This window comes from Formica exsecta, unplaced genomic scaffold (assembly GCF_003651465.1).
Source record: "Formica exsecta isolate Colony F162 unplaced genomic scaffold, ASM365146v1 scaffold90, whole genome shotgun sequence".
Lineage (NCBI taxonomy): Eukaryota > Metazoa > Arthropoda > Insecta > Hymenoptera > Formicidae > Formica > Formica exsecta.
The window spans coordinates 1062294-1076940 of record NW_021853667.1 but is presented as its reverse complement, the minus strand read 5'-3'; the positions used below and the strand labels follow the sequence as shown (position 1 = coordinate 1076940).

The window sequence follows — 14647 nt, the reverse complement described above, 5'->3', positions numbered from 1 at the left end:
TTATCTTGTTTTCGTCGACATAAAGGCTGTAAATTGATGGTGACTGAAAAGCCGATGGTCTTTAATGTTGAAATCTTGGCCTTTGACTCTAGCTTAATTATGTATGCATTTATCATTTTTCAGCTCTGTTTCTCTTTCTCTTTCTCTGAACGTCACCATGAAGCTTGTTTCATCATCTTTCTCTATATTTCATGTCTTATCCCTCGTACCGTATGATGCTACTTTGCACAGCGCATATAATGTCTTGCAAAAATGAACATACTAAATTTGAAGAAACGTCGCTCTAGCCATTCCATTACTGGACTTCAGTTCCATCAGAGTTCCCGAGATCAGCAACACGCGTCCACAGCCGATCGCGAATATACAAAATCCTCGCGGCGAGGACGATCCAGCGTTGATAAGAAATATGTTCCTGGCTAATCCAGATCAGCTGGCGTTGTTGAAGCAGAATAATCCCAGATTAGCCGACGCTTTGCTGTCGGGAAATCTCGGTAAGTAGCAGCTTTAGTTACAACAGCGTAACATTGTATCTTGCACCTCTGCTCTAAATATTTGTATATTATAGATAGATTGTATATTATAGATAGATTTTCGACTGTACTCAGTGAGCAGATAGCCGCTCGAGAAGAACGGCAAGCACAACGGCTGAGAATGATGAACGCGGATCCGTTTGACACAGAAGCGCAACGGCTGATCGCTGAAGAGATTAGGCAAAAGAATATCGAGGCAAATATGGAGGCGGCAATGGAGTACAATCCGGAGACCTTCGGCACCGTCGTTATGTTGTATATTAATTGTAAAGTCAACGGATTTCCAGTTAAAGCATTTATTGATTCAGGTAAATCATTGGCCGTTGATTCGAGTTATTAGTAGCAAGTAGAAATGCGTCAATGCTTTGCGTGTATCTCGAGAGGCGCGTGAAAAATGTTGAGATTATTTTTAAACATCTTTGTTTCACTGCATCTCGGCGTCTGAGTAATATATTTATTTTTAAATACGCACATTTCAGAAGAGCATTCTGCATGACATGCAGAAAAACAGTTTAATTTTAGATCTGACGACTCATGTGATTTTCATCTGTGAAAATAACACAAGAGAAAAAGATTTTGTTTTCGATTTAAATATAATCTGATGGCTTCTAAAACTGTTTGCACGATGAAAGCATTGCAGAAGTAGCATTTCGCGAGATCCTGCACACTATAGTATTGAAAACATTTTTGTGACACAAGGTGCTCAAACTACTATTATGTCCGCCGCCTGTGCCGAGAGATGTCACATTATGCGTCTGGTGGACACGAGATGGGCCGGGGTCGCCAAGGGCGTCGGAGTTCAACGCATAATCGGTCGTATACACATGGTACAAATACAAATTGGCAATGATCATCTTACGACGTCGTTCAGCGTCCTCGAGGAACAACCTATGGACATGTTGCTGGGTTTGGATATGCTCAAGAGACATCAATGTTGCATAGATCTGAAGAAAAATGTCTTGAAGATTGGCACTACGGGCACTGAAACTCCATTTTTGGCAGAAGGTCTGTTTCTTCTTATTTTATATAATTAATAAAATTTGTTTTTAATGTTAATTGATGTTAAGATTCTAAACAATGTTGAAATGAGAAATATTTACATTATTTTGTTAATTATTTTATAGGTGATTTACCTGAATTATATATATTTCGCGGTACACTTTGTAATATTGTAATGTTTTAATGGTAAATATGGACAAAATGTATATATCTAGTATTAGTGAAGATTCTAGATAAATCGAGCACGAAATGTATGATAGACAGAATTCTTGCGTGAGAACTTTATGCTGTTTGGTAATATTTCAAAGACTCGAATTTGACGTTGGACGCGGCTCAAACTCAGTTCCTCATTGTTTACTGAAGAAACGTCGGCTGTACATACACAAAATGATAATGACAGATGAATAGAAAGGTTTTCCATTTTTTTACAAAATATTGTTACAATAGGAGTTACGGAAAAGTGAAAAGTCTACGCAGAGACGCGCGCATCAATCTTACAGACAATATCGATTTTGTATTACTATTTTTCTTTCGATATGGTATTTGGTACATTATTGTGTAATTTCCTTGCCATTTATATATAAAAATGTAACGAATTATATGGCTTGTAATTTTTTTATTCGTTATTGGCTGAACAATTCACTAATTTAGCACATAAGCTCTAATTAAATCATAATCAATATTATACAAACTTGCTAGATATTTTCAAGGAGACGCATTTTTTTCTCTATTATCCTAGTAAAACCAAAGGAAGAATTTGTTACTATGAAATATTATAATTTAATATAAACTTTGCAACGGAAATAAATCTTTTTTTCATTTGTAATAATATCGCATTTAGCAATATTTATTACATATCCGCACTCTCTTATCTTTTCTAGTCTCTTGTATATATTTAATGTTGCGCGTAAAATGTAAAAACAAACAAACAAATTAATTAAATATGAAATACATCGATAAGTTTCAATATCCTTTATTAATAATGAAGATTAGGCAACTAATTCCATTTATAAATTTTTAAATCATATATAATAGCATTCATTACATATTAATCTGAAATGTCATCTTTGCATCCCTTTATCTGTATACAACATTTTTTTATTTATCATGAAAAAATATACAATAGTATCGATACAACGATAGTCTCTCGTTAAAGCCTCATTGATCACTGGGCAATTCACCGTTCGCCCAGTTCAGATCCACGATCTTTCCCGTGCGAGCGGATTCTTCACATGCCGTAGCGATCTTACTCACCGCCAGATTTTCTTTCGACTTGACCAGCGATTTAGCCTTACCGTGCACTATGTCGACGAAGTGATCGAACTCCCTTCGGTAGCCGTTCATGAAACGGCTGGCGAATGAGTACCAGATCGGTGCGGTGACCGGTCCGTTTAGACCGATTTGCCGATGAACGGAGTTTGGCTGCTCGTGGTCGGGGATCTTCAACGAGCTCTCGAGGACAGTTCGAGAGACGCGAAGAAGCAGAGGCAGCAGCATGGTAAGAATCAATTCAAGCTATTTTTTTATCTTTTTGTTTCTCTTTCTCTCTCTCTCTTCATAATTAAAAAAAGAAGATATAAATAAAATAATCCTTGCATTCCTTTCTTTTATACTCTTCTGCGATGGTCTATTTTCAATATATTTTGTCTCTTAAATAAATTAATTATGTAATTTTTTCTCCTATCTTCTTTCTTTTGTAATTTATAGTTATATAAAAGAGAATATAGCATATATAGAGCGTCTCTTTACCGGAAGCATACAAAATTTTACGTACTTTGTTTTTTAACAAAGAATTTATTCCGCAATCTACCAATGATGAATGTTTTCGTCGAAACGTTTCAGACGGGCAAGGTAGTAGTAATCAAGGCTCGTTAAATAGACCGGCCGCATTAGAAACGACAGTCTATCCACACGATCCATTCACGGAAGCCACTGTCAAGGAACTAGAGGCTCTGGGTTTTACCAGGGCGCAAGTTATTGCTGAATTGCGTAGATTTAGCGGTGACAAAACGCAGGCTACAGCCGCATTATTCGCAAAATCTTTGAAATTCTGAATATCGAAAATTATCGCACGCGATTCGAATATGCAAATCGTTAGTTAGAGACAGGCATAGCAAAATTGTGAATATATTACACGCAATAAAAATGGAGGGGACCTACAATGTTCAAAGCAATTTCAAGTATCGTCTAGCGATCTAGCGTCAACAGAGAGTATCCGTTTGATATACAGTTGATTATAATGGTACCGAAGAATTTTTATAGCTCGATAACGAGCTGAAAAATATTGCAAGCAAAAATGTGCTCGTCGAATCTAAAATCGTGTGAGACAAAACTAAACTAAAATTAAAAAAACGATTCACAATCGCGAGAACTGAAAGAAGTTATCCGAAACATATAATTGTACACAGTTTTTTATACATGCATTTGGCGCCTAAATGAATTGCGCATTATTTCCAATTAGTGTAAAATTGGTTATATATATACATATAAATATAAAAGAGATATCAAATTGTTATGACCTAATACTTGATATTGATATAATTAATTGCAATATACGTAAATTTACGATACGCGATTATATATTGGATATTAAGATGTTATAGTCTTATAAGTACGACATGTGTATACCAGCTGCTGGATAAATATAATGCGCGATAAGATTTTTCTAAGAATCGCGATATATGAATATAAATATATATATATACCGCCAGATTTTCTTTCGACTTGACCAGCGATTTAGCCTTACCGTGCACTATGTCGACGAAGTGATCGAACTCCCTTCGGTAGCCGTTCATGAAACGGCTGGCGAATGAGTACCAGATCGGTGCGGTGACCGGTCCGTTTAGACCGATTTGCCGATGAACGGAGTTTGGCTGCTCGTGGTCGGCTTGTACGACACCCCTCGGACCGAACGCTTCCAGACGTTGATCGTATCCGTAAGTGCTGTTGCGCGACAGATCGATCATGCCGACGGTACCTGATGGGAAGTGCATGGTCACTGCGACCGTATCGAAATCCCCGATTGCCTTGATCTCCGGGATGTTCGCATTAACTATGGCCGAAATCTGTAATCACATATTATCAATCTCGTCAATGGTATTGCAAAATTTATAAATTTAACTTTTTATTTTTTCCAGTCAACGATTCGGCTTAGCGAAGAATTTGATCTCCTTTTTGAAATTACATAAAAAAATAAAAAAATAAAAGTATTTCTGCAAAATAAAACTTATAAAAATTTAGACATGTATAAGTGTGTGAAAAATCCTCGCACCTTGTCTGGATACTCTCCGAGAACCCAGGTGATGATGTCGATATCGTGAACCAAACAGTCGTGGAAGATACCGCCGGATACTTTCAGATACTCTATAGTAGGTAGGGGAGAGTCGCGTGAGACGGATTTGATCATGTGGACATGTCCGACTTCACCTTTTCGAACTCGGTCTCGCAGTTCCGAGTAGCTCGGATCGAACCGCCGATTGAACGCGCAAAACAACGGTTTGCCGATTTTCTCAGCTATCTCGTAGCATTTGACAGTGTCCGATCGATTTTCCGCTATAGGTTTCTCGCAGAAGACCGCCTTTTTCGCCTTCAGAGCCTTGATAACGATATTCTCATGTGTGTAGGTCGGCGACGCCACGACAACCGCGTCGACACTGTACAAATTGTAAAATTCGACAATTATATGCTTTATGCATGTATATATATATATATATATATCCGTAGATTTGATTATTCTTAAACCATTAATATGATAAATCGAATTATTATATTGTTATCTGTATAATACTTTTTAATATATTACATAATATATATACATACATGATATATACAGGGTATCAAAAAAAAAAAACCATTCAATATTTATATGGTAGATAGGACATACTATACTGAGTAAAAGAATCTTAGTAAACATAGGTCGAAAGCTCAACCGTTTCTGAGATATGAACAATTTTGTATGTTAACACCATGATTGACTTACTGGCTTTTACGTGTCGCATGCGATGTTTACCTCAATTCAGGGTTTTGAAAGATCTCAATATAAAAAAATCAATTTATATCTTTTTCGTCAAGAAAAAGGAAAGATACCGAATGGTCAAAGGGCGAAGTTCGTATTTTATTACGAAAAAAATGCGTTTTACTAAGCATCGGGCTTTAAAGACCCCACGTGACGACTGAAGGATTAATATATAATTTTCATCGATGGTACCGGAGTTTGGCTGCTCGTGGTCGGCTTGTACGACACCCCTCGGACCGAACGCTTCCAGACGTTGATCGCGTCCAGACGACTGAAGGATTAATATATAATTTTCATCGATGGTATTTTTTCTTATTTAATGCAATTACTCACTTGGGATCCAGGAATACTTTGTCGGATTGCTCGCTATTTAGGAAAGTAACGTTCTCTAGATGCCAGTGTTTACGCATATTTTGCCAGTTACTCTCGACATCGTCAACGATATATACGAGTTTGACGCGTGTATTAAAACTTATGGACGATAAATGTATCGTACCAGCACGACCCACACCAAATAGGGCCAGTTTAAGTATCGGGTCGTTTCGGGAATCGGTCTTCAACGCAATGTCTTCCAAGTATCTGCGAGAAGATATTTTTATTGCGTTAGTAAAAGCACACACGCAAGATCAGTGTCTTAAACATATCTTGAATAAATTTAAAAATGAAATTTTGCGTTAGCTGTGCGAAATAATAGGATAAGAAGTAAAGATTCTCTCTCTCAATTTTAAAAACATAGTTTTTAAAGATAAATAGTTTTCCTCGCTAAAAAGATTTTCAGTCCAGTATTTACTCGAGATACCCGATGAGATGCAATGATACATATAAAATTGATCGCTCACTTGTTATAGAGATAATCTTCCTCAGGTGGTGAAGGTTTCGGCTTGACATAGGGGGACGTTTCTTTGAATTTCGCTGTTGCCATTTCTGCCACGATATACTTTACGGCAAGAAAAATTACTTCTAAAATCTTTCACAATTGAGAGACTGATGTCTGACTAGCTTCTTATATATATATATACGAAGAGAAATAATAGAAGAGTGGGGGCAGGCTAATGTGACGTATATTCGGAAATTTAACACTATCATCAGTGTTTTAATAAACACAAGATATATTTTCTTATCTCTTAAGACAAATATCATAGTGTTTCAATTAACAAGTAATATATAACAATGAAAATTAGATAGATCCCTGTTAGACTGATTGTTATTCACAACAATAAAGATTTTTTAGAGATTTTAATTCCTTCTTGCTTTTTATTTTTATTAATCAATATTTTTAATATAGATTTTGATAGATACGCTTTATATGCATTTTGGTTTACTCAACTTTTTGTTTAAGATTTGATAAAATTCTACAGAGCTATTATTTTATAAATTTCTTTCTTAAAAAATAATTTAACTGTTTAAAATAAAATATTCATAAAGTAAATTCCAGTTTCTTATTCGTAAAGCGTGATTCATGCGATTCTTTTTCGCTAGTAATCGACATGCTCATTAAATACAAACTTAAACTAAAAAGTACTAAAAACTCTGTTGTAGCTATAGTAAAATTACAATATATTTTAACTTTATTAGCCAGCGACGGAAAAAATCAGCTGGTTTATTAGCATTTTTAAAAATACACTGATGTTTTTTTACTAATTATTAACATCCTAGCATGTTGGGGAAGAACAGCGTATAATGAACTATTCTCAGCTGCAAGTGAAGTTTTCAGACGGTTCTACCCGTTCATTAAATTCATTCACGAGGTACAGTCGCCCGAGAGGAGTTCTGCACTCGACCAGAAGGAGAGAAAGAGAGAGAAGCGGATGACGAGTGTGACGAGACGGGGTACTCGTCCCATAAAGAAGACTTTATATTGTCCCGAGCATATCCGCCTGGGTTCGACTATGTTTCATAGTCTCTCGACTTAGCCATAATGCGGTTTATATATTTATGGCGTATTATTATGAAATGAAATTGCGGTTTCGCGTTTCCCTGTACAATCACCGATACCGCTTCATTTCTTGCATAGTTATCATCGTGACCTATAACGCATTGAACGCATTAAACAGAATAGCCGTACTGTTACGATTCCGCTGACAATAGTAGTTTCAGAAGTTCAACGACCTTTTAGAACAATTGAAAATTATAAGTTTAACGGCATGTATTAAAACATTAAATCTTGTAATAATTGCTATAAAGCTTATTATATCGATTGATGGATGTCGATTGCATAAACGACTTACTTGGCGTAAATTTCCATATGTTATTGCTATCTCCATACAGAGGCTAGAGATTATCATGGAATTATCGCATGTTACATATCGTATCGTTGGAGTAAAAATAAATCGTAAAGTCACATGTATATATAAACATTGCACACATTCCTGTGTTGCACACAAATTAAGGATCAATCCGCGATTGCATTACGATTATGAAATGAGACATTTAACCTCGAACGGATTAAATAATTTATTCAAACAAACAGTGTATAATAAATAACAGCAACGATATCTAGAGCGCCGAATGCTGAATTATCTCATCGGAATCAATGACGTTCGCTGATATGATTTAGCAAGACGTTATCCAATGACTGTTTTTATCCTGGAATCAATTCGAATATGTGTTTTTATTGTGTGATGATCACGTTCAGCAAACGCGAATTAAATGATCAATCTTTTTGGAAAAGGAAAACTTAATTTAATGGACCTATCAAGTATGGATATATCAAAGATAATTATTGTTGTCATCGACAATTGTTGCGTTCGCTGAACATGCTCAGTGTAAAAAAAAAAACTGTAGAATTTGCGGAGAGACCACCAGATTGTGCCAGTGGAAAACTTGCGAAATTATAAGTGAAAAATTTATGAACGGCGATTATCAGCCGGGAAAGTTTCGCAGCGAAAGAAAAGGGCAAAATGCACATTTAGTCCTTTATTATAGCTAGCACATACTGGTATCTCACAATTCATTGTTTGTCTTACGATACGCTTTTTGCGGCACGAAAACAACTTCGTCATTGTAGCTTTCCACATACGCCGCCCTTTTTCTCCTGTTCCTTCCTGGATCGGCGTCAACGAGAGCTATACTCGATCTAGTGTACCTGAAAATGGAAATGTATTATTATTTATTGAGATATTTAATGTTAAAGTTGTAAAAAAAATTTGAAAAGAAACCTCGACAAAATCGCAGTATCTCAATGACTTAAAGGATGTGAATATGTTCCTTCGTTTAATCTAGTTTTTACACGCTCTATATATAAAATTATAATAAGAATAATACCGTGTCCAAAACTATGCGTCATAAAACATTTTTATTAAAATATTTAATAGGAATTTTTTTCATAGATTAGGATGGTAATTAGTGATATTCTTTACATAATTCGCTCCGCGTACTGCAGAGAAAATCAATTATATCTCTAATAAACTTATGAATAATTGAAAACACGCGATAATCACAACACTCTCATATCGAAAGTGAGTTGAATTAATGACAAGATAATGCCTTCAATTATACCTTTTCTTGCTTCCATTTAAATTCGCTGTTACCGTGAGATCACGCGGTTTTGAGAAGTCACATTCTAACGTAAAAGCAGCATCACCCGGAGTCAATAGCTCATCATCGTGCTGGATGACCACGACGTTGCTGTATTTCTCTCCATTCTGATAAAATTTAAAATTTTAAAATTAAAAAAAAAGTGAAAGAAATATCAGATAGGCATCTACTAGATATTTATTCATTCTAAAACATTATTTATTAATGAATAAAGTTAAAACGAGAGATTGTTATAAAGAGAATGAGAGAGAGCTGGATTTTTATTGATTTTAACAAAGGTACAATTAAAAAATATTGTCAATTTATTTTAATACCGTGATATTTTTTAGAAAATGCTATATGCTGATATTTTCCAGTTTCATTATTTATTAAAAACCATGAATAAAAATGAGAGAAATCTGAGAAATTAATTATAAAATGATATACATTCGAAAATGTGATGTACGAATTATTGTACTTACTTTCATCGACTTTTTATTATATATAAATTATAATACATGTTTTATATATCACATATAAAAATAGATAAGTAAATGAGAGAACATCAACTGCGAAAGAAGCTGTATAAAATTAATTCTACTTTAAAGCAGACATTACTTTTATTTTAAAGAATTCTTTATCGTAAATTTTGAATGAATTTTCTCTTGCTAAGATGAACGATAAATTGAAACGATAGCTTGAAGAGAAGAAATTAACAGAATTAACGTGCATTTACTTACCCTTTCAGTATCGCATTTGTTCAAAGGGATGCTCATAGTGAAACTTCTACCGCGAACTGGGTCGAGGAAGCAGGACGGTTCTCTGGAGTAAAAGTTACCCTGAGTGTAGATCACTCCTGAAAAATCCTCCGTCGTCCTGAGCTCCACGGTCATCTTTTCGGCGCCGCATCGCAATCCTACGCGATCGTAGCCTTCGGTGGATGCACCTATCTGCATGTCTTTAGACAGGTCCTGCTGCCAAATTTCCTCTACGATGACAATTAAATCGATAGTTTGAAAAATCCTTCAAAAATATATATACAATCAAAATTATATTATAATAGTTAAAATATTATTATTTAAATGAAAATGTTATCAAAATCACAAAAAATTCTATTTACAATATATGTATATATGTGGAAGTATTACAATTAAAAAACGTTTTATTCGACAAAATTCACAATAATATGTAATTTAAAAAAATAATAATGTAAATAATAATGTAACGATTTTATACAAAATATTTTTATATATAAGTAATATAATTACATGCATCTTTTGCAAAAAAAAAAATTTTTTTTTTTTTTTCAAATAGATAAATTTTCTCACCTGCGTATCCATTGAGATTGGCGTTTGCCAGGAAGGTGAGCAGCAGAATCGTACGCATGGTGCCGATAGAAACGGTAAGCTCGAACGAACGACCGTGAACTGACGGTAAATTCAAGTTCGTTCAATGTCGAGGTGCCGTCTGCCGCTTTATTACCTGTCCGCAGGTGAACTCCCCCTTCCGAATCAAAATACTTTCACCGCGTAAACGCGTGACAGACAAGCGTCTATTCTCGCTTTTTTTTCTTTTCTCTTTATGTTTCAGTCTAGTCATCGTATGCATCATCGATCACGGTCGCGGATCGCTGATTCGGAACTGCAGTTTTTCGCGCCGTTTCTTATAAATTCGTGCAAATCGATCAATTTGATTAAATCAATCAATTTGCGAGAAGGCAAAACTATGCCTTTAAAAAAAAACTCTCGGAATTATCTATTATTATTGGATCTCTTGTTTTATAAAAATTGTTACACGTGCTAAAGTATACAATATATGTACAATATATATGCACACACACACACACAAATAATTATAATAAAATAATAATTATTTTAATTTACAAAATATCCTCCTGAGAAAGAGATTAGATATATAATCTTTTATCATGTAAAATATAAGGCACATATATAGTATTTAAGCACTCTATGAAATTTTCCGATAACATTATGAGATAAATTCTATTTATCTTTTAATTAGCAAAAAATGTGTTACTTGTGAATCAAAACTGGAAAACCGTTAAAAAATTAAAAAATCTGCATTTATTTCGTATTTATTCATATTCCGCATGATATGAATAGATTGTCAAAAATAAAAAAATTACAGAAAGAGATAATATATGTACAATAGCAGATAATCGATTAAAAAAAGGAAAAAATGTTGATAAAAATAGATAATATTAAATTACAATTTTACGTTCTTACTAAAAGTAAAATACGCAACGATTGATCGAACGATTAATCGATCGATCACTAATCAGTAAACTGAGTAATTAACTGAATAGCTGATCAATAAATAAATAGCTCTACTTGAAAAGTCACGTTTTGTACTTAATTAATATTTAATAATAGTCTAGAATTTTTAATAATATATAAAGCGAGTTTGAATTTTTTCGTGTTTGAAAGAGAATCAGTAACATTTCTGTAGCGAGAGTTGGCAAGAGTGACCATGCTATCATTCATGGAACAGTTTCGATGTCGACATTTATCTATGAATACTTGAACTATCAACATGTCCGCCAGCCGCGTGTCACAAATTCTCTTCTCGCGCGTGTCGCACGCAACCCGAAAACCGCAGCATTTTGTCACACCCGTCGTCAGGTATTATTCCTGTAAGTAAATAGTGAGCTAAGATTTTTACTTTCCCTAACCATCGATCATGGTCACTTGACATCGAGATCTTACCGCGCGGACACCCGGTATAATCACTTGCTTCTACGTCACTCGTTCATTGTTGTCGGGTCGAGAACTTGTTTTCGATGGAATATTTTTTTAATTTTTTTTTGTATGTACACTGTATCGATCGATCATATATTAATATAGATTGCTTGCAATGACTTTTTATGAAATTACGTATTTAAATTTATACAGATTATTTAATCTCTGCTCTGTATTGTATGGTTTTCAGAGGAAAGTTTAATCATGTGCATGCGTAGAATCATTAATTTCTGTTACATCACAAAATACATATTACTTTAAATTACAATATAAAGTCATTTTAAATCCATATTTAGATAATGTATGCTAAAACAAAATTTGGAAACTTGATGATTTAAATAAAAAGTATATATATATATATACGTACGATACATATACAGTGGCGTGCAAAAGTTTCCGGCCAGTGACATTTCGTACTCTAATTTATTGAAAAAAACTTAATGACTTTTTAACCATTATCAGGTGCGAGTATAACATATAGGAAACAAAATAATATAGTGAAAGAATATTGTTTAGGTTTGTGAAATGAAGAATTTATAGTTATAATTGTTATATTTACAAAATGTCACTGGCCGGAAATTTTTGCACGCCACTGTATATGTACATATATATACGAGGACTGACAATTAAGTTTGTAGACAAAATTTATTACAATTAGAGGGAAAAACTATTTTGAAGGGAACCGTATATCAGATAACGAATAAGTGTGTTTTGTAATTGTAATAATTTTTTTCTACGAATTTAATTGTCAGTCCTCGTATATATATCATAGAACGGACATTTAAGGTTAATTAGGATTAAATAAGATATTGTTTCGTTATTTCTCTTTGAATATATGCATTTGGGCACTACACAAATCTTTTATTCTTTTTTACTTGAAAAAATATTTTGATTTAGGCAAATCTTTAAAGGAAAAATCACTCACAATTTGTTACGCAATTTATGTAAATGATTAAGAACGAATGCATTTATTTGCTTATCGGCAAATAATTGTTTATTCAAGCGCACAGTCATTGATATAGCATTTTTTCATTCCCTCCGTGATATTTTTTTTAAATATAACTAATGAAAATAATTTTTAAATGCACATTAAGTATTTGCAAATATGCGAAATTTATATGGAGCGAGCTTATTTTATTATATTAAATATATTAAGTTCTACTTCTATTTCAATAACATGCTTTTTGGTTAGAGAATTTGCAATCACATAAATAAATTTCCTATCGTGATAAAGACATTGTTATTTACTGCATGTAACTCTCTGAAACTCTCTCGCAATTTTATTTACCAGTATAGATCTACTGATGTAGCGATAATTTATCTATTCGCTTATCTATCCATTTGCTTATTTAACCATGCCATTATTTCGAAAACAAATCGTGAGCAAAACATATTTACGTTAATTTAAGATCACTATTTTATACACGGCTACCGATAACTGTAAGCATCAAAAAACATGCGCAAACACTTACAGAGTCTACAGGTATCGGTAACCGTGTATAAAATAGTGTATAGAATAGTGTCTTAAATTCAGATAAGGATTTAAATATAAATAAACTTTTTTGGTATATACTCTGTAAATATACTTTTCACAGCAGAAATATAAAAAGATTTACAAAAAATGTCGTGCGAGCAAAATATTAATTTAATATTCATTCTTCTTAATTTATCATAATAATCATAGATAAATAATTTCCTATAGAATTTCTTGTCGCGAAAAATGTTATAAAAAATGTATATATAGGGAATTGTATCTTTTTATTTCTTAAAATAGTTATTTTAAAATCGGATTTATAGGTCAAGTTGGGAGCAATTATGAATGCATTAAAACCGAGATAGTGGGTGAAAAGAAGAATGTGGGCCTTATCACCTTGAACAGGCCAAAGGCATTAAATGCTCTGTGCGATGAATTGATAAATGAGATGAATCACGCTTTGGAGCATTTCAGCACAGATTCGTCAATCGGTGCCATCGTCATTACCGGAAGCGAAAAGGCATTCGCTGCTGGTAAGATTATACGTGAATTTTATTCCACATAAATATTTTTATAGTAATATCTCTACTTATATAATGTATTATCTAATCACAACTATATATGTACATTATCCCTGTGGTATTATTATAGATAAATATGGATATATCTCTTATTTTTATAGGTGCCGACATCAAAGAAATGAAAGATAAATCATACGCGACGAATCTGAAAGAGAACTTCATAGCTAACTGGGATAATATTTCCAAAAACAAGAAGCCCGTAATTGCTGCTGTAAATGGTTACACTGTAAGTAGTGCAGCTTTCCTCCGCAAAGAATTGGTGAAATAAATGTGATAAATCATTCGATGATACACATTCTTCGCTTTCGATCGCAGTTGGGCGGCGGCAACGAGCTCGCTATGATGTGCGACATTATTTACGCCGGCGACAAGGCCAGGTTCGGCCAACCGGAAATCGTAATCGGTACGATCCCCGGAGCGGGTGGTACTCAGAGACTAACCAGAATCATCGGTAAAAGTAAAGCTATGGAAATAGTGCTTACCGGCAATATGATCACCGCGGAAGAAGCTGAGAGAAGCGGTAAGTTTATGCGTTTTAAAATGGATCAGAAATTTACTAAAATCAGAATTTTGCGTAGGGAAAAATAAATGTATATATATCAGTGAAAGTGATTGATTCGATGTTTCTATAAAATTTCTGGCAATCCACAAAATCATATGGATGAGGTAATTCCATAGAAAATTACCAGTTTTCTGTATATTGTATTCTAAGATCATTCCAACAATTAACAAAAATAATTTTATATAACTATTTTTGCACAATATACATATATATA

The 14647-nt window shown here is 33.8% G+C and overlaps 5 protein-coding genes across 6 annotated transcripts in view; 2 read left to right on the top strand and 3 right to left on the bottom strand.

Annotated features, from left to right (window-relative positions):
* Positions 1–273: 273 nt before the first annotated feature.
* LOC115244995 (protein DDI1 homolog 2-like) lies at positions 274–3881 on the top strand (the record flags this gene model as incomplete). Its single annotated transcript, XM_029823041.1, has 6 exons — positions 274–491; positions 584–838; positions 1230–1535; positions 1655–1701; positions 2925–3027; positions 3372–3881. Coding segments are annotated over 6 exons (1141 nt in total), but the record flags the coding sequence as incomplete, so codon positions are not given.
* A 253-nt stretch (positions 3882–4134) lies between these two features.
* LOC115244994 (myo-inositol 2-dehydrogenase-like) lies at positions 4135–5497 on the bottom strand. The gene is made up of 4 exons (XM_029823040.1): positions 5493–5497; positions 4801–5182; positions 4276–4594; positions 4135–4163 (listed from the first exon to the last, which is right to left on the bottom strand). Exons 1-4 carry the CDS (start codon positions 5495–5497, stop codon positions 4135–4137), a joined length of 735 nt encoding a protein of 244 aa, XP_029678900.1.
* Positions 5498–5858: 361 nt separating this feature from the next.
* On the bottom strand, positions 5859–6550 carry LOC115244983. The gene is made up of 2 exons (XM_029823022.1): positions 6384–6550; positions 5859–6123 (listed from the first exon to the last, which is right to left on the bottom strand). The coding sequence occupies exons 1-2, from the start codon at positions 6464–6466 to the stop codon at positions 5874–5876; spliced, it is 333 nt and encodes a 110-aa protein (XP_029678882.1). The 5' UTR covers positions 6467–6550; the 3' UTR covers positions 5859–5873.
* Positions 6551–7973: 1423 nt separating this feature from the next.
* LOC115244981 lies at positions 7974–10875 on the bottom strand. Of its 2 annotated transcripts, XM_029823020.1 has the most exons (5): positions 10389–10865; positions 9801–10048; positions 9043–9188; positions 8511–8629; positions 7974–8130 (listed from the first exon to the last, which is right to left on the bottom strand). In XM_029823020.1, exons 1-5 carry the CDS (start codon positions 10444–10446, stop codon positions 8126–8128), a joined length of 576 nt encoding a protein of 191 aa, XP_029678880.1. In that variant the 5' UTR covers positions 10447–10865; the 3' UTR covers positions 7974–8125. The 2 variants fall into 2 exon arrangements, with proteins under 2 accessions (XP_029678880.1, XP_029678879.1); XM_029823019.1 differs by lacking the exon at positions 7974–8130 and having other exon boundaries at positions 8161–8629; positions 10389–10875.
* Positions 10876–11528: 653 nt separating this feature from the next.
* The window catches only part of LOC115244977 (probable enoyl-CoA hydratase, mitochondrial), a 4316-nt gene continuing 1197 nt past the window's right edge, over positions 11529–14647 (top strand). Inside the window, exons 1-4 of the mRNA XM_029823013.1 lie at positions 11529–11710; positions 13614–13823; positions 13973–14097; positions 14187–14391. Of these exons, the coding sequence (XP_029678873.1) occupies positions 11611–11710; positions 13614–13823; positions 13973–14097; positions 14187–14391 (640 nt within the window). The 5' untranslated portion in view covers positions 11529–11610. The remainder of the gene's footprint in view (positions 11711–13613; positions 13824–13972; positions 14098–14186; positions 14392–14647) is intronic.

Bases quoted from the DNA above. Each gene is read 5' to 3' on its own strand.
- LOC115244983 (XM_029823022.1), bottom strand. From the start codon at position 6,466: ATGGCAACAGCGAAATTCAAAGAAACGTCCCCCTATGTCAAGCCGAAA. The intron at 6,124-6,383 runs GTGAGCGATCAA...ATCTTCTCGCAG, and splicing joins GAAGATTATCTCTATAACAA to ATACTTGGAAGACATTGCGT.
- LOC115244994 (XM_029823040.1), bottom strand. The intron at 4,595-4,800 runs GTGCGAGGATTT...ATGTGATTACAG, and splicing joins TCGGAGAGTATCCAGACAAG to ATTTCGGCCATAGTTAATGC. The intron at 4,164-4,275 runs GTAAGGCTAAAT...ATATTTATCCAG, and splicing joins CTTCGTCGACATAGTGCACG to CAGCTGGTATACACATGTCG.
- LOC115244981 (XM_029823019.1), bottom strand. From the start codon at position 10,446: ATGCGTACGATTCTGCTGCTCACCTTCCTGGCAAACGCCAATCTCAAT. The intron at 10,049-10,388 runs GTGAGAAAATTT...TTGTCATCGTAG, and splicing joins CAATCTCAATGGATACGCAG to AGGAAATTTGGCAGCAGGAC. The intron at 9,189-9,800 runs GTAAGTAAATGC...AAATTTTATCAG, and splicing joins ACAAATGCGATACTGAAAGG to AATGGAGAGAAATACAGCAA.